Raw genomic sequence first — 23274 nt, forward strand, 5'->3', positions numbered from 1 at the left:
AACTTTTAAATTGCATCAGTGATGATATTAATCTCGTGCATATAGGGCAGTAGTCTCTTTTTGATGAAATCCACCAAAGTCAGTGAGGAATCAAAAAGAGCGAGTTGTATACAGAGACATTTTTTGTACTGGAAGTGCCCATGACCTCCTTAGCAGAGGCTTCTCTCAGGTGCTTGTTGTTGCTAGGTTACAAAACCATCTTCTTTAAAGTTTTCTCCTCTGTCATAATTTTTAGTGTTGCTACTGTAAGTTATGCCCCTTCTGATTGGTCTCTAAGAGAGAAGTGACATTAATGAGAGCAGGAGTATTCCCAAAACTGACCTGTGTTCAGCTGAGAGGCCTGTAAAGCGCAGCGGAAAAATGCTATGTGCCTGAGGGCATTTTTGCTCTGAGGACTATGAGTGGTATCAGTGCTCAGCTTCATAGGATTTCTATAGAAAAGATGTGCTGACAGCGCATAAAACTGCATATAGACACAGGCCCTTAGTTAGGTTCTTATTTTATGTTTATGTTAACTGAACAAGTTTATTATTCTTAGTCTTCAGACTCCTCTAAACACTTTTTCCAAGTGTTTTTCTTTTTCTACTGTTGGCCCTGGATAATGTCAGAGAGAAAGGAAATCCTTTACTCTCCAAACCTTCTGTTTATGAGAGGCACTCAATCAGAAGATAGTCAACTCAAATATGTTTTTCACTATATGAATGCTTTGTTGTTGTTGTTCTTCTTCTCATTCTTCTTATTTTTCATCTCCTTCTTCACCGTGCTGCTATTATTATTATTATTATTATTATTATAATATTCTAATGGGTGACTTTTCTTGCAGGACTGGATGTGAAGTGTGAAGCATGTCAGAGGTTTTTCCGAGATGGTTTGACCATTTCCTTCACAAAAATCCTCACAGACGAGGCAGTCAGTGGTTGGAAGTTTGAAATTCATGTGAGTTTTTTTTGTTTCTGCCTTACAGTTTGGTTTGATGTTTTTAAGATGAGTATGCTTTCAAATAATCACAATAAAGAACCTATATAGTATATTTAAAAGCAAATTCACATTTTTATGAGATACAAAATCGTTGTTGTATGTTAGATGCTTTTCTAAAATTTGATTTAAAGGTGCAGATTGTCCTGATGAGGGATGGCGGTCTGTAAAACCTGTTTCTTTATTCTTTGCCTTTATCTCATTAGATACATCCATTGTTCAGATCTTAGGTTGGTCTGCAAAGTGAGTTGTTGTGTAGTTTTTGTAGATTTAATAGAAAGAGGCATTTCCAGCAGTGATCAGTGATCTTTTTTTCTTTTTCTTTTTTCTTAAGCTCTTGTTCTTGAAATTGATCTGTGGTACGTCCTCGAAGTAAACCAGTGAGACAGATGTGTGAGGATTTAAAGGCGGAAAAGGGGTTTTTGTTTCTCTTCCTCACTCTGGATTCTTTTTTTTCTTTTTTAAAATCTAATCTTTTTCAGTATATTATACATCATCATGCTTGTCACCTGCAGCTCCTTTTAAAATTAGACACTGAGAAGATGAAGCAGCCAGTGACTTGTAAAGTCTAAAAGCTTGCTGGGAATGCTGTGATGAGTCAGTCCTGTATTGATTGCTCATATCTGGTTTCTACAGACATGTGAACTAGCCAGGAGCCATGCAGAACAGCCTGGTTGCTGGAATTTGACCAATGGCGTGACTAGCAGGAGTGCTCTTCCTTTGTTTGTGTGGAAGTGTAATTTTTTTGTTGTTGACAATGTGGAATCCTGATTAAAGGCAACAAAATGTGGGTGTAATGAGTGAAATGTGCAATTTTTCTCTAGCTTAGGAGCTTAAGAGTTAAGCCTGTCAGACTTCAGGGTTACTGGGGAGAAACCATGAATAGTAAAATGTGTGTTGTAAGATTGTTATAAAGGCTGCAGTTATAAGATAAATAACAGAAAAAAAGAACTAATAATGACCAGTGTTAAATGATTTCATTAATCTAAACTCCAAAATCAGATTAAGCTTGCTGTAAATTCTTACATGGGTATGGCCCTGCATGCCTCGTTTTCCCCTCTTTTGTTATAAACATTCAGTGTAAAATGTTTTTATTTTGGAATTTTTAAGAGCTGAGCTGCCTGCCTAGTTTCTATGCTAAGATGATCTTCTAACTCACTGCTATTGACTTAATATAGTTTAATTAGACTGTTAAGGAAACTCTTGTTATCGTCACTAAACCAGAAGTTAATCACAGCAGTGTCAAGGCTGGGCTTTTTCCAGTTCTTGATATTGTTCTTGTGATCCTGCCTTTCTTTCTTTTAAACTTGGGTTTTGTTCCACAGAGGTGTATCATAAATAACACACACCGGTTGGTGGAGCTATGTGTGGCCAAGCTCTCTCAGGACTGGTTTCCTCTACTGGAGCTGTTGGCCATGGCCACCAACCCTCACTGCAAGTTCCACATCTACAATGGCACACGGCCCTCTGAGACCGTCCCTGCTGGAGCACAGCTGGCTGATGATGAACTCTACGCTCGACCACCAGACCCTCGATCTCCCAAGGTGACTCAGTACAACAGTTGACCATAAAAACTGTAAAATAACTAGTTTATAATCTGATTCGCATTAAGTGATCCAGACTGATCCAGTCATGCCTTTTGTATTGTATAACAAATCCTTAGGTGTATGGAAAATTGTCAAGGTATGTCATGCAGAAGATGAGCTTTGAGTTTTCTTTCTTTTGAGGAGAGTTAGCTTGTCTTTCTTCCTCAAGACAAACTCCATCAAGTGACATTTTAGTCTCGCCCTAAAGACCTTTTTGAAATAAAGAATCCCTCTCTGGAGCTGCCTGATAAAGAATAACATGGACTTCACTGTCCCTAAGACATTTAATGCTTATGTCAGAAAGCAGATTGTATAAAAGGGAAGGTGGATACACCAGAGAATAAGAATTGTACAGTAAAGGAGTGATGAATGCAGTGTGGGCACAGGGTCAGTAGAAGCAGTACTGCAGTATTGCTTGCCTGTCTGCCTGTCTATTGGCAGGGGGCCCAGGACTACTTAGTGTTTTACTGTGCTGCTAAGTCAGAGATTATTATTATTATTATTATTATTATTATTACTATTATTTCAAATTACTCATTACTAAATATTTAACGGCAGTGCCAAATTTAAAGTCAATTTTTAGCTAAAGGAAGACCAGCTACATTAAAATAAAAGAGTTGAAGTTTGAAGCTTGTTCCCCTTAGCAGTGTGCCTCTTTCACAAGCCATGCATCTCAACTCAGAATAAATATAGAAACAAAAGAATAGATATGTTTCTTTAAGCTTGCCAATGGGAATTTAGTTTGAGAAGTTGTTCATTTTCACAATTTCTGTTGTAGTTTCAACCTAAAGTCTCTGAATGGAAGCTGATGATAGTTTAGCATGTGTAACCAACCTGACTTCACATTAAAGGGTGCTTATACAGTTTGTTTTTGTCCCTTGTTTATTCTGATCACAGGGTTGGTTGGTGGACTTAATAAACAAATTTGGCACGTTAAACGGGTTTCAAATTTTGCACGATCGCTTCATGAGTGGCCAAGCACTGAACGTCCAGATCATCGCTGCACTTATCAAGTAAGTGCTGACACAGCACAAGGTTTTACACCACGTTGCAAAGTGCTTTTGGTGTAATGGTCTTGTTTCTGGAACTGAATTTCTGTTTCTACTTTCTGTTTTACAGGCCTTTTGGCCAGTGTTATGAGTTCCTCACATTGCACACAGTAAAGAAGTACTTCCTTCCAGTCATCGAGATGGTTCCCCAGTTTCTAGAGAATCTCACAGATGAGGAGCTAAAGAAAGAGGCCAAGAATGAAGCCAAAAATGACGCACTGTCCATGATAATCAAGTCTCTGAAGAATCTGGCTTCTCGTGTACCAGGGCAGGAGGAGACCGTGAAGAATTTAGAGATTTTTAGGTTAAAAATGATTCTTAGGTAAGTATCAAATTCAGTCTTCTCTGATAAAGATTTTGTTTAACTTTTAAGTTTGATCAGGTTTTAAACTTTTTTTTTTTTTACCACCAGGTTATTGCAAATTTCTTCTTTTAATGGCAAAATGAATGCACTAAATGAAGTTAACAAGGTCATCTCCAGTGTGTCCTACTACACTCATCGGCATAACCCTGAGGAGGAGGAATGGCTGACTGCAGAGCGTATGGCGGTACGCTCAGCTCTTAACATTTGTGTTTTACATCAGGGATTTTAATGTCTGTGAAATTCATTTCTCCTTTACACATCTCATCATGGTGCTTCAGGAATGGATCCAACAGAACCACATCCTGTCCATTGTGCTGAGGGACAGTTTGCATCAGCCACAGTATGTTGAGAAACTGGAGAAGATCCTTCGCTTTGTTATCAAAGAGAAAGCTCTTACCATGCAGGATCTGGACAACATCTGGGCTGCACAGGTACTCTGCAATTGATCATTTAAAAAACTTATAGCCTAAGAGCCCTTACTCGTGGTTTTATCAACTACTCTTATTTTCATAAGGAGGCAAAAATCTAAATTAGATAAAACCTTGCAGATGGTTGAACAGATGCAGCAATACAGCACAGTACGGCATTGTTGCAAGATTACAAAACATGTTTTATGGGGCTTTGATCCAGGACGTGGTACGCACTGTGCTTGACGTTCGGGTTCAGTGCACTGTTTCAGGGACCTGTGGCCAAAGGAGCAAAATGGGCACTTTCAAAAACTTGTGCAAGATGTCAGTCATCTAAACTATAAACTATGCAGCAAGCTATGCCACTGTTAAAATGCATACCTGGTGCAGCTCTTTCCAAGAAAAGAATGCAGTAAATGCAGTACAATGGTACAAGCATACATGCACCAACGCTCAATATCAAACTTTCCGCCCTTTTGTATTTGCTGTAGCAAAGGCAACTTCATTCTTCACAAGAGCTCCTGAGCTCTATGCTTGGGCTTTGCTCTGCATGGCAACAGACTGCCATTGAACAGTACAAGTCATTAAAAACGATGGCTTTCAGATTGCAGCGTGAAAGCACCTTTTAAATGTGTGGTTTTGTTTTGTCTTTTTCTTTTTTAGAGAGAGATTTTACTAGTGGTTTCTAAGAATCCTGAAGATTATAATTGTTTTGCACTGGCGCCAGCTTTATTGGACTATGTTTTACAATTTTAAGATTTTAAAGATTGCCACATTCTTGTCAGTAGTGTGGAACAAATAATAAATAAATAAAAAGATGTGTCCTTGCCCAGGTATGTTTTATAGATTTTTTTTTTTTTTTCTAACCTCAACCCTGTTTGTGCAGTATCTGTACAAACTGTGCCTTCATGGTGTGATCATGGCACACAGCTCTTGATTTCTGCAGTACTCACACCTATAATTCACTGAGAATGTATACGTCATCTTTCAAATCGGTCTTACAAGAAAGAGCTGGCAAAGATTCAAAAGAATACAATCAGCTGACAGAACAGAACAATAATCAACGAATCATTAAAAACAATTGCAAGGATAATTAAACCTGTTAGCAATGATCACAACTCTAATTTAAGGACAGGTTCGACTTTATTCTATTTGAAGAGTGCGTATGTACTTGACATGCCAAGTTTGCTGCTTACATTGGGGAATATTGAAGGTTATGTTTTTACTGGGTTTTGAATTGTAGTTAGAAAATTTAAAGAGATGAGAAATATGAGGAGGATTGGGAGCAGTAGTAGTCTCTTATAAATGGATGACATTTATAAAGCACCACTACTTATTAGCTAAAAGCAATTGAATCCAACCTTTTTAATACATAAGTTTAAAGTTTTTCATAACTTATGAAGTGTTGTATTCTATGGTAGATACTGATGTAGTTTTGTTTTGCAGCAGGACACTAAAAGGTATGCACATAGTCAAGGACAGACATGAAGGTTGGACTGCATGATATTTTTTTAAGCTGGCAAAATACAGATATCCTTTTATTCTTAGCAAAAGGGTTAGATTGATAGTATGAGATGGAAGGTGAGTCAGGGCTGAGCTGGGGTGGAGCCTGAAGCATGTAGAATACTGTCATCACCAAGAAAAGGACATGATTTGGAAAGTAAACTTCTCTGGACCAGACTTCACGCACTTTCAACATTCTAGTAAATTGACTTAAAATGATCCACTGTTATTAGGGAATTTTCTCTCATTTAAACAAGCAAATTAGAATATACTTTTTGTAGTGTCTTTATAATAGCCAGAGTAAACCCTTTATCACATAGTTTCTGGTAGAATATAAATACTGTGACCCTGACAGCTGAACTGTTCTTTGTTTGTCTGCAGGCTGGTAAACATGAGGCCATCGTTAAAAATGTCCACGACCTGTTGGCTAAGCTGGCGTGGGACTTCTCGCCTGAGCAGCTGGATCACCTTTTTGACTGTTTCAAGGTGAGTAAGACTTGTCCTCAGTAGTTACAGGCGATAAAGGATTTTTGTCCACAATGTATACTTTTCATTTGCTTTCAGCTGAATCGTGCTGCAGTGTAATTGTTCCACTGATACTACTATTAACCCCCCCAACTTCTATAGGCAAGCTGGACCAATGCCAGCAAGAAGCAGCGTGAAAAACTGTTGGAACTTATTCGCCGCTTGGCTGAGGATGATAAGGATGGTGTGATGGCCCACAAGGTCCTTAACTTGCTGTGGAACCTGGCACACAGCGATGATGTGCCTGTAGACATCATGGACCAGGCTCTCAGTGCTCACATCAAGATATTGGACTATAGTTGCTCACAGGTACATGCTGCGGTTTATGTTTGACTCCAAAAATATGAAAATAATAGGCTGGTCTTTCTTAACTCTATACTGATGATGTTTAATTTTCATTCACAGGACAGAGACACCCAGAAGATTCAATGGATAGATCGCTTCATAGAGGAGCTACGAACCAATGACAAATGGGTGATCCCTGCCCTTAAGCAAATCAGAGAAATCTGTAGCCTCTTTGGAGAAGCTCCTCAAAACCTCAGGTAAGGTCATGGTGGAAATCTATTCCTACATAAATGCACAAAAAGCACAGTTCTAATACTGGCAATTTTTTTTTTAAAGGTATCATTTACTGTACTTTTAATGCTTTATAATGAATTATTTATATTTATTTTGCACAGAATGCCTGAACACTCATAAAGAAAACATAATTTTCTGTGTTTGAGCTGAGCATTTGTCACAATGGCTGAGGCGTGTCAGTTTTGCATTCCAAAAAATAAATGGCATTTCAGTTTACATTTTATTACACCGCTGCAAGATAACATTTTTTGTCTGCAACTCATTCCAGTGCACTAATTATCCATCAGCACTAACCAACAAAGCTGGACAACCTATTTTTTTTCTTTATTTGTTCAATATCTCTCAGTAAATCAGTTAAGCAGCACGGGTTGGTAAGCATTGTTTTGTTTTGAAAACACTGGAAAGAGCTGAAAAGCTGCACTTTCCGCTTTATTACGGACCAAAAGCTTTTACATAAGATCGCATCATGTCAGTCAAAATACACAATACTTTATAGACACGATACTAGTTCTGTCCAGTAAATAATGTTAGTTAATTAAGTTCATCTGAGAAACTCACAAATATCACAAATATACCTTAATGGAATTCAGCCATTATCAATTTAATTATTAACACTTGGCTTTTTCCCAAAGTGTAAGTCAAGCATACTTTAAAGGTTGTTCTGCGAGTGAATCAGGTTATCGTGCAGTCCCCCCCCTTTCTTTCTTTCTTTTTTTTTTTTTTTTAAGCTGTAGTGCTCTAGCAACTTAGGGTCTTCAGGCCCCAGAATAGCATTGATTTAAAGTTACTATAATAAATAATTTTAAGTTTGATTGTGCAACATTAAATTGTTTAGACTTGGAGTAGTGTTTTTCTTTAATAGTAACTGTAGAAAATATGTAGCACACATGCCTGTTGTTTTTCAGAAAGAAAATGCCAATTTACATACAAACGAGCTTAGCGGGGTAAGTTTAATGCTAATTCCAGGGCTTTTCCTATTTCTGTGTTACGTCAAGTCTAACTTTCTCTTTGACATATTAAAATGTATAAAAAATGCAAAATCCCTGCCGTGAATACGCTTAAGCAATTCCTTCATGGGTTTCATCTCAAATGACTTACTGCTTATTCAAATTCCTTAAAGTTTGTGCATGTGTAGGTCAGACAAGATTAAGACAGCTCTAAATTGCATTAACTTTTATCATTAATGTTGTGTTGTTTGAAACCTTGGTGACCCAGGTGGCAAGTGTTTGCTTAGCTGTCAGGTTGTTTATTGGAGCAATTCCCCTTAAGACCAAAAATGAGTCCTACAGAGAATTATAGCTTATATACCAAAGTTGCATCAGTTTGTTGCATAATTGTAATTGATGACTATCTTTAGTAAGGATTTTTGTTTTGAAGTCACATGAGGCTTCTAACAACTTAAGTGTGACAGGTCTGTGGACTGCTTACATGAGTAACTAACGTTATGCTCTCAGTTTTGAACAGAATCAGGGTAATCTCGGTAATTATGGTGACATTAATACATTCAGGGTGTGGTTGATTCTTTCAAAGCAGTTACTCAATGATGTAAAATGTAGTTATATAATAGGTGAAGAACAGCCATCACTGGATAAACTCTAGTGTGTTTAATTTCTCTGGAGACTCTTGGTGGGAGTTTCTTGGTGGGAGCCATGGTGCATACACAGCATTTAATCTAGTAGTGAGTTGCACAGCTAAATGAAAGGTCCTTTGAGATGGAGCCCGGCTCTTCCTGATGCCTTTCAGCTCAAATCATTCAATGCAAAAATATCAGGGGTATTTCATGCCTTGGATCCACATGTCTCATTTATGTTAACATGTTTTTTTCCCTTTTTTTAGTGTTATATATTTTTTTAAAATGTTATATTTTTTATGAATTCAAATTGATAATTGGTGTCATCACCGTACTGTTTTTTTTTTTTAAGTAGTTCTTATAAGACAATATAGCTGATGAGTATAATGGGTTGGGGAAAAGAAAAAATATTAAAATGATTTTAAGTATCTGCTGATTCCCACAGGATTCTTTATAGTTTATATTGGCTCTCAAAAGTACAGGTTTGCAGGCTTATTCATTTTGAGACCAAAACATTCTTGTGGAAATAAGGCATGAAATGGCCTTTATTGATATGACTTTCTTTGCTGGTTATTCTATAGCATACATACACAGATGCAATAAAAGCTGCTTTATTTATGCCCCTAATACAGACATATGAGAAATCAGTCTTGCTATGTTTTCTCAATCACAGTTGTATCACTAAAAGTATGTAGATTCAATTTCAGGCTGGTCAACAGTCTTGTTTTTTTACTTACCGCTTTAAAACCCCCTATATCCACCAATCCTCCTGCTGTTCTCTCTTCAGTCAAACTCAGAGAAGTCCTCATGTTTTTTACCGCCATGACCTGATCAACCAGCTGCAGCATAACCACGCTCTGGTGACGCTTGTGGCTGAGAACCTCTCAGCCTACATGGAGACCATGAGGCAGTTGTCTAAAGGTACTTTGGTCAGACCAGATACGGTCCTCTGTATTAGTTGTGGCAGTTGAATTGTGTACAACCGGCTGTGTGATTCAACATGTCTCTTTTTCAGAGGAACAAGCAGAGTTCGACCCACAGACAGTTAGACCAGGAAGCCGCTATAGCCACGTCCAGGAAGTCCAGGAAAGGCTCAACTTCCTGAGGTACATTACTTTGGGCATTGCATAGTTAAATATATAAAATGTAGTAGTAAAGTAGTACTCCTTGGAGGAAAAAAGAAAGAAACAAGCTAGGATCCTGTGTAAAAATGTGCACATATTGCTGTCAACATCACTCTGACCTTCTGGCCACCAGGGTCCATTTAAATTTAAATTTGTATGTACCAGGTTTCTGCTAAAAGATGGCCAGCTGTGGCTGTGTGCCCCTCAGGCCAAGCAGATCTGGAAGTGTCTGGCTGAGAACGCAGTGTTTCTCTGTGACCGTGAGGCTTGCTTTAAATGGTATGGCTCTATTTCTCCTTGCCTATGGCATAATTAGTTTCTTAATTGACATTTGATAATCACAAAGTATGCTTTCTGAACGATGTGTTTCTTTCCCATCGCTTAATAGGTACTCCAAACTGATGGGTGACGAGCCAGATCTGGACCCAGACATCAATAAGGACTTCTTTGAGAACAATGTTTTGCAGTTGGATCCCTCTCTGCTGACAGAGAATGGGATGAAGTGCTTTGAGAGGTTCTTCAAGGCTGTCAACTGCAGGGAGGGGAAATTGGTAGCAAAGCGCAGGGCCTACATGATGGATGACCTGGAACTAATAGGCTTGGACTATCTCTGGAGGGTGAGGAGAGAAGTTGCAACAGGCACACATGAACATTTTATTTTTCTCTAACATTTATTTTTGATGTCATGGGAATTTGATTTAGGAGAAAAAAAATTGTACCTTGAAGATTGTAATCACGTTCTCTTTTTTCACCTTTCTTGCCACTTTAGTGCCCCAGAGCTAAGATGTCTAACTTACAAATTCTCTGTTTAGGTGCTTTAATAAAAATTTACTGTGCATGCTCTGCAGCTTTGAAACTTCACACAACTACCTGATTTTTGGGTTGTTAATGTTTTCGCATGGCCTTTAAAGATGAGGCTGCTGTGCACTTATCTCAGACATCCACACACATGAATGCATGAAAGACTGACTTGCAGCTCTTCTGTTTTCTCCCAGGTGGTGATTCAAGGAAGTGACGACATTGCAAACCGAGCCATAGACCTGCTGAAAGAAATCTACACCAATCTGGGACCAAAACTACAAGTTAACCAGGTACTGTGACTTCTCTCAGTTAGAGAAACTGTTTCATTTGCTGTTCCAAATTGTTAGTTCGCATATGTCAGTTAACAAATGTACTATATACATTAGTAGTATCGAAATCTTTGACCAGTTTTTTTTGTTTTTTTTCCCCCTTGTCCTCCCCCCCCAATTTAGGTTGAAATTCACGAAGACTTCATCCAGTCATGTTTTGACCGCCTGAAGGCATCCTACGACACCCTTTGTGTGTTAGATGGAGATAAAGACAGCATTAACTGTGCCCGTCAGGAGGCCATCCGCATGGTACGAGTTCTCACTGTGCTTAAGGAGTACATCAATGAGTGTGACAGTGACTACCATGAGGAGAGGACTATACTGCCTATGTCAAGGTACTGTCGCAATTACATCATTGATTCAGTTATCATAAATGCCCATATCTCATTTGTCGAATGTCATCCGGTTGACAAATAAAATCATGAGACATGAAAACAAAACTACAGCACAAACATTTTGCAACATTTCTCTTCATGAGATAAATAAGGTGTTGACATTACTTTTACTATATTTCAGTTATTTGAACCTCTTTACTCTTTTCTTCTTGCAGAGCTTTCCGTGGGAAGCATATCACATTGATTGTACGTTTCCCCAACCAAGGTCGACAGGTGGATGATTTGGATATCTGGTCACACACAAATGACACAATTGGCTCGGTTCGGCGTGGTATTCTAAACAGGATAAAAGCAAATGCTGCCCATACCAAGATCGAGCTCTTTATTGGTGGAGAGGTTGTTGATCCAGCTGACGACAGGAAGCTGATTGGACAGCTCAATTTGAAGGACAAAACGGTGAGAGAGTGATATTCTGTTGGACTGACAAAAGAATCACTCTGCTAAAGCTGCTGTACTGTGATTATTATTATTTTTTTTATGGACTCCTAATATATTTATTTTTGCTCTTTATTAATAATGCGTTAATGCTGCCTATACCAATATTAAGACTTTGAAATAAAAATGTGTCTTTGTACGGTAACTGTTTTTATACAGCTTATCACAGCCAAGCTGACCCAGGTGAGTACCAATATGCCCTCGAGTCCAGACAGCTCATCTGACTCATCCACTGGCTCTCCTGGTAACCACGGTAACCACTACAGTGATGGCCCCAACCCTGAGGTGGAGAGCTGTCTTCCGGGTGTGGTAAGTAAAGTGAACAGATTCTGCATAAGCTGCACATGCAGGACTGTTTCCATGTTTCGTCTATATACTTGTACAGCACTAAGAAGTGCTAGTTGATAGTTAATCAGTCCCCTCTAAATATGATGCAGTAATGCAATTATGTGCTGCTCAGTATGTAAGCAGAAGTACTGTAACACCCTCTGCTCTCTTTTAGATTATGTCGCTGCATCTGCGCTACATTTCCTTCCTGTGGCAAGTGGCCGACCTGGGGTGTAACCTTAACATGCCGCTGCTTAGAGATGGAGCTCGAGATCTCATGAAACTCATGCCCCCAGGTATTACATGCACCTGTGCTCACAATATTACACACCCAGGTTGCTTGGTGATAATGTACTCCTATGCTAATGCACACAGACGGTGTTATTTCAAGTGGTCTTGTTTGTGCTGTTTCTTTGTCCTTAGATAACACTACAGTGGAGAATCTGAGAGCTGTTTGTCTGGACCATGCCAAGCTTGGTGAGAACAGCCTGAGTCCTTCTCTGGACTCACGCTTCTTTGGCCCCTCACCCTCACAAGTGCTCTACCTCATTGAGGTGAGTGTCACTGTGCCCTGCCTTGTTATACATTGTGTTCCCTTTTATCTATATACCCTTCATTATCAGATTTGCGTAATGTATGCTGCTGTACATTGACCAGCAGTGGAACAACTCCACTGGCACCTGTAATTTTATAGTGTAATCTGTATTTAATAGGAATATTACACAGGAGTGAGTTTTGTTAGTTTTTTTTTTTTTTTTTTTCAGCCCTCATCATGTTTTTAAATAACTTTTTTTTTCCTCCACTAATAAGGCATGCAGTCACTGCCTATGGGGAGTGGACAAGCAAGGGAGAAAAATGAAATAAATATACATTGGATGAATATGATTTTTGCTGAGAATGTGTTTTTGAAAATGAGTTTGCTGAAGCTGCCATGCTGGTTGTTTCATCCAGATTAAACTTTCAGTCCCAACAATTGACAAAGGTTGTGGGGTGTGGCTTTTGAACCTGTTTGATTCTTGGATGTGGGGCGTGCTAGAAAAATGTAAGATTGATTTTTATTCTTGTGTGCGTTCCAGGTTGTGTATGCTTTGCTGATGCCAGCCAGTGCCACTCTGGGCGAGGATGCCAGCGACTTCCAGTACAATTTCTTGAAAAGCGGTGGTCTGCCCCTGGTTTTAAGCATGCTCACCAGAAACAACTTCCTCCCATCTGCTGACATGGAGACACGACGCGGAGCTTACCTCAATGCGCTCAAGATCGCCAAGCTCCTCCTGACTGCAGTAGGCTTTGGACACGTGAAGGCTGTTGCTGAGGCCTGCCAGCCTAATGCAGAGGGAAATATTCCTGTCTCTCCGGTTAGGTCACACTCATGATGCACACATAGACAAACCTGTATTACTTGTTTGACACTAGCACATATGCTTGCCATACTCTTACGTGCCTGCTTCTTTCTCAACACCTCTCTGCAGATAAATCAGGCTACTCATGACCAGGCACTGGTCCTCCAGAGTGCCCTGCAAAACATCCCCAACCCTGCCTCAGAATGCATGCTACGAAATGTAGCCATTCGCTTGGCCCAACAGATTTCTGATGAGGTAAATTTTAGTGAGATAAGTTAAAGGAACTGATTTCTTTTTTTAAAATTGTTTTTTGTTTGGTTTTGTAGGGAGGTCAGGGTATCTTACCCTTTTTTTTTTTTTTTTTTTTTTTTTAAAAAGAAAAAGAAAAAGTTTTATTTTCTTTATGATAAAGGCAAATGTGTTTATAGGCATTAAAGGGCTGGGATTAAGGGCTGGCATAAATAGGTTGATATCTAGTTAAAATGATTATATGTTGATATGAAAAGCATAAAATATATTCAAGCAAACACTGGATGAGTAGACCCATTTGAGCTATTATGTCTGTAACAGTAGATTTTCTGGAACTGTTTTTTTCACTAGAATTTCTTCCAGGCATCGAAGTACATCCCGGACATTTGTGTGATCCGTGCTATACAGAAAATTGTGTGGGCATCAGGCTGTGGTACAGTGCAGCTTGTTTTCAGTTCCAATGAGGAAATCAGCAAAATCTATGAGAAGGTAAAAATGACTCTGAATGATGATGTGTTTTGTTGACTGTGTTCCAGCAGCACTCTAAAATGTCTGCCATCAGGTGTTTGATGTATGAGGAAAGAATGCAAAAGCTTGATCAGCAAAAGTCTAAATCTATATGAGGTTTTGATCAGCCTGGTGACCTTTATCTATCTTTGTTTTTGTAGACGAATGCAGCAAAGGAACCAGATGGAGAGGATGAGCAGGTGTGCTGTGAGGCCCTGGAGGTGATGACACTGTGTTTCGCCCTCATGCCCACAGCTCTGGACACACTCAGTAAAGAGAAGGCGTGGCAAACCTTCATCATAGACTTGCTGCTACACTGCCACAGCAAGTAAGGATACCAGTTTGCATTCTAGCCACCTTCTGAGGCATGAGATTTAAGCTTTGGGTGGGGGGAGACATGATGCTGATTTTGAAATCTGTTTTCAACAGATCTGTGCGGCAAATGGCCCAGGAGCAGTTCTTCCTTATGGCAACTAGGTGCTGTATGGGCCATCGACCCCTTCTCTTTTTTATTACCCTCCTCTTTACTGTACTAGGGGTGAGTGGCTATATTTCTTTTGTATTTTAATACCATAACATCACTGCAGTCCACACTACAGAATCCTAATTTAATCCATGTCTGTTTCCAGAGTACGGCCAAAGAGCGAGCCAAGCATGCTGGGGACTACTTCACGTTGCTCAGACATTTATTAAACTATGCCTACAATAGCAACATCAACCTGCCAAATGCTGAGGTGCTGCTCAACAATGAGATCGACTGGCTGAAACGAATACGGGTAAAAGAGCCTTTTAATCATTGTTAATTATTTGTTTTAGTTGTGCAAAATGTGTAAGGAATTATAAGCTGTTGTTCAACTAGTTATTTAAGGCAGAAGTGAGGCTGCACTGTATGTTTTCATTTGCTAGGACGAAGTGAAGAGGACAGGGGAAACTGGAGTGGAGGAGACGATCTTGGAGGGCCACCTTGGAGTCACCAAAGAGCTTCTTGCCTTCCAAACCCCGGAGAAGAAGTATTACATCGGCTGCGAGAAGGGAGGAGCAAACCTCATTAAGGTGAAACACACATTCATTAAAACAGTGCTACTATAATGAGAATATGTCCATCCTGTATTTTTTTGTTTCACATAACATCACTAAGAAACCATATCTTCTTCTTCTCCTTTTTTTTTCTGCTTGATTTAGGAGCTGATTGATGACTTCATCTTCCCAGCATCTAATGTTTACCTGCAGTACATGAAGACTGGCGAGTTCCCCACAGAGCAGGCCATCCCAGTGTGCAGCACTCCTGCTTCCATCAATGCTGGTTTTGAGCTCCTCGTGGCACTGGCTGTTGGCTGTGTCCGCAACTTGAAACAGATAGTTGACACTCTGACTGACATGTACTATTTAGGTATGGAGATTGCTTTGGCTTTAGAGATGACGCCCCCAAGCAGCTTGTAAATTACAGTATACATGAGGGTGTTTTTACTTTGCTCTCCATCTAGGTTGTGAGACTCTGACAGAGTGGGAGTACTTGCCTCCAGTGGGGCCACGGCCCAACAAAGGATTTGTAGGTCTGAAGAACGCTGGGGCCACTTGTTACATGAACTCTGTCATTCAGCAGCTATACATGATCCCTCCTATCCGCAATGGCATCCTTGCCATTGAGGGCACGGGGACCGATGTGGATGATGACATGTCGGGAGATGAGAAGCAGGAGAATGAGGTACAGTGAGAGTTTGTGTTGCAAGAAATTTATTCCTGGTTTTCATCCTTTATCAGCATCCAGTGACTGACAGACTGGCCAACTACAAGCATGGGGGTCATGTAGGTAGAGCTTGGAGCTGAGGGCAGCATAATTACAAGACTAAATAGATAATCACTTCACACAGTGACTTTCCCTCCCAGTTCTCATTTAGCTGCTATGATTTGTTTTCCCAACTAAACAGCAGCAGTTAAAAATGATAAACAATTTTAGATTTAATGACACACGTGGACAGCAATATTTCACCTGCGTATTTTGTTTCCACAGAGCAATGTAGATCCTCGTGATGAGGTGTTCAGCTATCATCACCAGTTTGATGACAAACCTTCCAGTAAGTCAGAAGACAGGAAAGAGTACAACATCGGGGTCCTGCGTCACCTGCAGGTCATCTTTGGCCACCTGGCTGCATCCAGACTGCAGTACTACGTCCCCAGGGGATTCTGGAAACAGTTCAGGTATTGCAAAGACTCATTTGTTTTGATTGGATCAGCAGTTTGCCTAGTTACCTGTTCCTGAAGTCTAGCGGGCTATTATACTAAATGTTCTCGTCCTTGCGAATAGGGGGATTCCAGAAGTGATGTCAGATCTCCTGCCATAGGCAGCATTTTTGTGTTGTTTTCAGCCGGCCATGGGTACCACAGCAGTTGAGTTGACGCAGTCTATGATCATGTCCGTTTTTACCACAATGTCAATGCCACATCAATATAGAAGCTCAGCGTATTCCAGATTATACAGTGGGAGATGTTGCAAAACCCTGGAAAGAAAAAGACGTCGAAAGGGGGGAAAAAGAAACTTGTTGATTTCTTTGCTTCCAGCTTCAACGTCTTTTACTCCTACACCAGCGTCGATGCTGATGTTTTATCTGAGTGCCTGTGCCCTCTGCGCTGCTATAAATGCTTTCAGAGCTGTGGTGGTGTCAGTGTTTGCTAGCAAGGCGACTAATGTAGCAACCATAATGTATCCGTGTCTTCCTGTTTTAGGTTATGGGGCGAGCCAGTTAACTTGAGGGAACAGCATGATGCACTGGAGTTTTTCAACTCTTTGGTGGACAGTTTAGACGAGGCTTTAAAAGCACTGGGCCACCCTGCCATGCTCAGTAAGGTGCTGGGAGGATCTTTTGCTGACCAGAAAATCTGTCAAGGATGTCCACACAGGTAAGTACAAATACTTTGTGTTTGGTGACTGAATATGGGCAGCAGTTTAAGACACTGTATACTTAACCCACAATAAATGTGTTGTCAGATATGAGTGTGAAGAGTCGTTCACAACACTCAATGTAGACATCAGAAATCATCAGAACCTGTTGGACTCAATGGAGCAGTATGTAAAAGGAGATCTGCTGGAAGGAGCAAACGCCTACCACTGTGAGAAGTGTAACAAAAAGGTGAGAAGTTGGTGTCCTTCTGTTTAGTATGTGATGCTTGTAATTGCTCATGGGAAATTCACGCCAACTTTTACCATCATTTTAACACTGAATCTAAATAAACTTTGTTGTCCTCTGTTTAACTTAAAAGAATCTCACCAGTTCCCTTTTCCTCACCTGTTTTTATTCTTTTTGCTTTAAAGGAGCCATAGATAATCTGTGATGCTTGTTCTCCCTGTCAGGTGGACACAGTGAAACGTCTGCTAATCAAGAAGCTGCCTCCTGTCCTCGCTATCCAGCTGAAGCGCTTTGACTACGACTGGGAGAGGGAGTGTGCCATCAAGTTTAATGACTATTTTGAGTTCCCTAGGGAGCTCGACATGGAGCCGTACACGGTAGCAGGTGTGGCCAAGCTAGAAGGCGACGACGTAAATCCGGAAAACCAGGTTATCCAACAGAATGAACCCTCTGAACCGACGCCACCAGGCAGCTCCAAGTATCGCCTGGTGGGAGTGCTGGTCCACTCAGGCCAGGCCAGTGGCGGACACTACTATTCGTACATAATCCAGAGGAATGGAGGTGATGGTGAGAAGAACCGCTGGTATAAATTTGATGATGGTGATGTGACTGAGTGCAAGATGGACGATGAGGAGGAAATGAAGAACCAGTGCTTTGGAGGGGAATACATGGGCGAGGTTTTTGATCATATGATGAAAAGGATGTCGTACAGGAGGCAGAAACGCTGGTGGAATGCCTACATCCTGTTCTACGAACGTATGGACTCAATGGACAAGGACAGCGAGCTTGTCAAATACATCTCGGACTTGAATATCTCCTCCACTAAGCCGCATCAGGTCAAGATGCCTGGTGTTATCGAGTGCAGCGTCCGCAAACAGAACGTCCAATTCATGCACAACCGAATGCAATACAGCCTGGAATATTTCCAGTTCATTAAGAAACTTCTGACCTGTAACAGTGTCTATTTAAACCCTCCTCCAGGTATGCATCAGTTTTGTGTGTGCGGGTAAATTCAGAGCTAACTCTTTGGATCCGAAAAAGTAAATGACTCTAGTTTTAGCTAGAGTTTAGTGCTAGTTTCTTTTTGCTTTATGTTTGCTCAGACCTTTTGAGACATGGTTTCCAATACTGGAAACATTAACTGTAACAGATGTTTACAAAGCCATCTGCTGCCAGATATCATGCTGGTAAATCATGGTTGCAAACACCAGCTAATATAGCTGTGTTTGATCATTTTATTAATCAAGGTAAGGTCCATGTAATCTGGAAAGCCTCTTAAGAGAGGGAGACCTGAACAAGATGGCAACGAAAACAGGCAATCGATAAAATGATACCAGCAAGAATAAAATAAACAATACTCAGATCCAACCATCCACTCATGTTGACAGGTTGTATGAAAAATAATAGCATGTATTTCATTACTGATGCACAGATTGTGTTGTTCCTCCAGTAATGGCTGTGCTCTTAAATTCCCCCTGAAACCTACTTTGATCTTTTTGATTAATTCCTTATTGTATCTGATCTGTGGGTTTCAAAGCTTGTCTCTTAAAGATACAGCTGCTGCCATAATTATTTGTATCACTAATCTCTGCCTATATATTTTCAACTCGATGTTATAAACAAAATTCTCATGGAGGGGGGAAAAAATGTATGTTTAGTAGTTCAGCACAGACTGCTTAATACTGCACTACCTCTGTGTTAGGCATTACAAAGCTCTGATGCATTATTATTTGAACCAGAGCCCAGTGATGCCATAACCCCCAAAACACAGAATTTGTTCTGATCATAAGAAAATGTATCTATATGTATGACATGTGGATTAACCCACGCACTGACCCGACATACAGTGTCAGTTTAGGTAGTTTCACATTGTATTTGCGCTTGCTCTGAGCCTTTAAGCTGCTGTCTCATTTTGTGAGCCGACAACTTCCCATCTGCTGTTTCATTACGTGCATTTCATGTTTCATCTAACTCCAAACAAAGGAAATGTCTGTTTGCTTTTACACACTCCAGTGGAGTTGCATATTTCACTTCCTTTGTGTGTTTCTTAGCCAGCTCTGTTGATGTGCAGTAGTTACTTTAAGGAGAAGTATATGGGTGAAGCCTTAGTTGCATGTTTAAGCATTGAAGAATTACCTGCAGTTACATAGAATATTTTCTTTGTTTTGGTAACCGCTGCTCTTTCTTTTAGGACAAGACCACCTTTTGCCAGAGGCAGAGGAGATTGCTATGATAAGTGCTCAGCTGGCTGCTAGGTTTCTCTTCAGCACAGGTTTTCACACCAAGAAAGTAGTACGGGGTCCTGCCAGTGACTGGTGAGCCTTGCTGTTTCTTTTTTCCTCCTTTTTTTTTTTTTTCCCTCAAGTGTTCCTGCCCTTGTTTACACATGTTTATCTTGTTTTCCCCTCTAGGTATGATGCCCTTTGCATCCTGCTGAGACACAGTAAGAATGTACGCTACTGGTTTGCACACAACGTTCTGTTTGCTTATCCTAACCGGTTCTCTGAGTACCTGCTCGAGTGCCCGAGCGCTGAGGTCCGTGGGGCATTTGCCAAGCTCATTGTCTTCATCGCTCACTTCTCCCTGCAAGACGGCCCCTGCCCCTCCCCCACCGCCTCGCCTGGACCCTCAGCTCAGGTTGGTGCCAGACTTATATCTGGGCACTGGAAAAAGGACTTTAAAAAGGACTTAGCTCTGTCTGGCCTCACATGTTACCACGATGCCTTTGATGGACTCCAACTGATTTCATGTTTGTGTTTTAGGGCTGTGATAACCTCAGTCTAAGTGACCACTTATTGAGAGCTGTCCTCAACCTGCTCAGACGAGAAGTTTCTGAGCACGGCCGTCATCTGCAGCAGTACTTCAACCTCTTTGTCATGTACGCCAATCTGGGTAAGGAGCGCACAGAGATTGTTAAGCTTTTATGTACATTTGTTCCTCAATGAATTCTACAAAATTTTATGTAAACTATAATTCAGTTTTTTAATAATTAAAGTTATTTGGTGCTTGGAATGCTTTTACTTTCTTCTGACCTGTCATTACTCCTGCCACATGCAGGCCTGGCTGAAAAGACCCAACTGCTGAAGCTGAATGTTCCTGCCACATTCATGTTGGTCGCTCTGGACGAGGGGCCTGGCCCTCCAATTAAGTATCAGTATGCTGAACTGGGCAAGCTCTACACTGTCGTCTCTCAGCTGGTTCGCTGTTGTGACGTCTCTTCACGCATGCAGTCCTCCATCAATGGTGAGTTGTTGGGGTTTTTTTCCCCCTCTCTTCTCCTTTTAGGCACAAGTTGTATGAGCTCAGTTAAAGTGAACAAGTGATTGTGTGAAACGGGTTAGTGAGAGCCCAGTGAAGATTTTCATCCTTGCTCAGGATCTAGTGACTGACAAAACAGCCACTCTGAGCCTCTGTGCTGTGTAGGCACAGCTTGGAGCTGAGGGCTCTCAAAGATGATGAATGAGGGACTTCGCTAATATCTGCCTGCATTTGTAGGATAGTCCATCTTAACTTTTGTTTTGTATTTCCTGCAGGTAATCCCCCTCTTCCTAACCCATATGGGGACACCAACCTGACAGCTCCGGTGATGCCTGTGCAGCAGCTGGTGGCAGAGATCCTGTTTGTGAGGACGAGCTACGTGAAGAAGATCATTGAGGACTGCAGCAACTCTGAAGAGACAGTGAAGCTGCTTCGCTTCAGCTGTTGGGAGAACCCTCAGTTCTCCTCCACTGTGCTCAGTGAGCTGCTCTGGCAGGTAAACATCTAATGCCTCTTCAGAACTCCATAGGTTTCTTACTTATAAACGTCTACAAGTGCTTGTATTTAGACTGTACACATTGTCTGCAGGTGGCGTACTCATACACCTATGAGCTGAGGCCTTACCTGGACTTGCTGCTACAAATCCTGCTCATCGAGGACTCCTGGCAAACACACAGGTCAGACTTGATTGCTGAGTGCAGAAAGTTACAATTTTTAAACTTGAACGTGATTTTAAATTTCTCCTTTGCTTCTTTTTGTGTGTGTAGGATTCACAATGCGCTGAAGGGCATTCCCGATGACAGAGATGGGCTTTTTGACACCATCCAGCGCTCCAAGAACCACTATCAGAAACGAGCTTATCAGTGCATTAAGTGCATGGTGGCCCTTTTCAGCAACTGCTCTGTGGCTTACCAGATCTTACAGGTAAACAGGCTGTCTCTCTTTAACTCATGCAGACCAAAGTAAGCACTAAGTAACATAACAACAAGAAAGAGGTATATTGATGGGCTTTGGCATGTGAAAAGGCTGGAAACTTTGAAACATTTAAACGTTTGTTAAATTTCTGTGCTTGTCTGTACAGAGTAACGGTGACCTGAAGCGAAAGTGGACGTGGGCAGTGGAGTGGCTGGGCGATGAGCTGGAAAGGAGGCCATACACAGGAAATCCACAGTACACCTACAACAACTGGTCCCCTCCTGTTCAGAGCAACGAGACCTCCAACGGATATTTCCTGGAGCGCTCTCACAGTGCACGTATGACACTGGCCAAGGCCTGTGAGCTCTGTCCCGAGGAGGTAATACCATTAACCTTGTACTGTACACACCCACAGATTCTCTTTAACACTATCTTGCAGTCTTAGGGAGAGGTAACAGAAAAAATATTGTAAGACTGAGGCTGAATGTGAATGTGTATCACATCGCTTCAACACAAAAAGCCCAAATGAATGGTCTAACATGACCAGCATTTAACATGTGGATATGTATGAGTAATAACACGGCGATTAATCGAATATTAAGCCGATCAGAAAATTTGTAATTTACCATTTTCTCTACCTCTTGTAGTTACGCACGAAATGTGTTGTGTATTTTTAGCTTTGTATCCTGATTTAAAAAAAAAAACATACAGAGAGTAAATTATCTGGAATCTAAGTGCTCAGCTAAAAGAAACTGAGCTTGATTAAAGTACAGCTTACCATGTTTGACTCTGTGTTGTTTACATGGCTGCAGTTCACAATACACACAGATATGATTGTGTTGTTTTCACTTAAAATGCGTTACTTGTATATATTTTTTTATGAATGGAAAATCCAGTCAAATGACACACTTCTCCTGTAATATTCCATACACAGCTCAAGTGTACTCAGGGAAGCCCAGGGAAGGTCAGTATTCCAGGCACCACGACATAAAAGAAGGAAGTGAGACAAAACCTACCAAAAGAATCAGCAGAGAAACAACAGTTTTAGCTTCCATCACATTTAACACTAGTTTAAATCGAATTGCACAGCTTTGAGTTTCTTGTAGATTAGTCAGAGGCTCGAAACACTGTGATGATGAGCCTTTTGCATGTATTTTCAATGTAAATGTCATGTAAATAATTTAGGATGTGCAGTTAGAGTAAACTACTCCAATTTTGTACATGTCCACTCTGCGTAGGTAAAGCAGATTGTGAGCGTACATGATACTTAATTTAAAAAAAAAAAATAATTTCTTGGCTGTTCAAGTAAAAGGCAAGGTGTACTGGCCACTGGTGAGATATGAGATGCTATGTAGTGTAACTAAGCATGAGAAGTCATGTTACGCAGCTGCACACAGTGAACAGGTCTTTGTTCTCTTCCTGTCCTGTTGCCCAGTCTCAGCAGCACTGACATAGCCAGTCTTCAATCTCAGTCTAGTGCTCTTTTGCCAGTTTTTGCTTCCTCCCCAACTTGCAGTGTGGTACAGCCAGCCACCTGCATCTCCTAGCCTCAGCTGTACTTGAGCATTCAATGCTAGTTACAGTATTTTAACTGTTAAGCCGTTGTGCTTTTTTAGCCACTGTGTTGCAGATTTGTACATTTCTAGATCTCAAAAGTTGCACATTACTTTTAAAGGCATAAGCAGCCCCTAATGTGAAGCTGTCATTTTTGTTATTTGGATCAAATTAAAAGCCAGAACTTATCATATTCATAGTTTTAAGTTTTAATCTGTGACTAAATAATGAACAAAAGCTAAATTGAAAAGTTTATATACTCGTGATGTTTCAGATAGCTTGCAGGTCCTGTCCGTTACATCATGTTGTAATGTTGATGTGTACTTGACCTTGCCTCAGAGATAAGACTGTAAAACG

The 23274-nt window shown here is 40.7% G+C and overlaps 1 protein-coding gene across 8 annotated transcripts in view; it reads left to right on the top strand.

Moving 5' to 3' along the window:
- usp9 (ubiquitin specific peptidase 9) overlaps window positions 1-23274 on the top strand; it is a 36305-nt gene that overhangs the window by 9230 nt on the left and 3801 nt on the right. For 2 of the 8 annotated variants that reach the window (XM_063500122.1, XM_063500123.1), the window contains exons 5-46: window positions 824-936; window positions 2301-2519; window positions 3459-3574; window positions 3681-3932; window positions 4023-4158; window positions 4253-4405; window positions 6266-6370; window positions 6512-6718; window positions 6815-6951; window positions 7894-7932; window positions 9346-9479; window positions 9574-9664; window positions 9848-9961; window positions 10071-10299; window positions 10678-10773; window positions 10936-11147; window positions 11363-11603; window positions 11802-11951; window positions 12145-12265; window positions 12393-12523; window positions 13046-13324; window positions 13439-13564; window positions 13910-14047; window positions 14227-14393; window positions 14495-14603; window positions 14695-14841; window positions 14972-15118; window positions 15248-15455; window positions 15550-15770; window positions 16077-16264; window positions 16790-16963; window positions 17052-17193; window positions 17415-18171; window positions 19382-19505; window positions 19602-19827; window positions 19953-20082; window positions 20248-20433; window positions 20724-20944; window positions 21037-21125; window positions 21216-21372; window positions 21530-21742; window positions 22298-22327. In XM_063500122.1, the coding sequence (XP_063356192.1) occupies window positions 824-936; window positions 2301-2519; window positions 3459-3574; window positions 3681-3932; window positions 4023-4158; window positions 4253-4405; window positions 6266-6370; window positions 6512-6718; window positions 6815-6951; window positions 7894-7932; window positions 9346-9479; window positions 9574-9664; window positions 9848-9961; window positions 10071-10299; window positions 10678-10773; window positions 10936-11147; window positions 11363-11603; window positions 11802-11951; window positions 12145-12265; window positions 12393-12523; window positions 13046-13324; window positions 13439-13564; window positions 13910-14047; window positions 14227-14393; window positions 14495-14603; window positions 14695-14841; window positions 14972-15118; window positions 15248-15455; window positions 15550-15770; window positions 16077-16264; window positions 16790-16963; window positions 17052-17193; window positions 17415-18171; window positions 19382-19505; window positions 19602-19827; window positions 19953-20082; window positions 20248-20433; window positions 20724-20944; window positions 21037-21125; window positions 21216-21372; window positions 21530-21742; window positions 22298-22327 (7175 nt within the window). The remainder of the gene's footprint in view (window positions 1-823; window positions 937-2300; window positions 2520-3458; window positions 3575-3680; window positions 3933-4022; window positions 4159-4252; window positions 4406-6265; window positions 6371-6511; window positions 6719-6814; window positions 6952-7893; window positions 7933-9345; window positions 9480-9573; window positions 9665-9847; window positions 9962-10070; window positions 10300-10677; window positions 10774-10935; window positions 11148-11362; window positions 11604-11801; window positions 11952-12144; window positions 12266-12392; window positions 12524-13045; window positions 13325-13438; window positions 13565-13909; window positions 14048-14226; window positions 14394-14494; window positions 14604-14694; window positions 14842-14971; window positions 15119-15247; window positions 15456-15549; window positions 15771-16076; window positions 16265-16789; window positions 16964-17051; window positions 17194-17414; window positions 18172-19381; window positions 19506-19601; window positions 19828-19952; window positions 20083-20247; window positions 20434-20723; window positions 20945-21036; window positions 21126-21215; window positions 21373-21529; window positions 21743-22297; window positions 22328-23274) is intronic. The other 6 variants (XM_063500124.1, XM_063500125.1, XM_063500127.1 and 3 more) reach the window with 6 other exon arrangements.

The sequence above is a fragment of the Pelmatolapia mariae genome, linkage group LG16_19 (genome assembly GCF_036321145.2).
Source record: "Pelmatolapia mariae isolate MD_Pm_ZW linkage group LG16_19, Pm_UMD_F_2, whole genome shotgun sequence".
Classification (NCBI taxonomy): domain Eukaryota; kingdom Metazoa; phylum Chordata; class Actinopteri; order Cichliformes; family Cichlidae; genus Pelmatolapia; species Pelmatolapia mariae.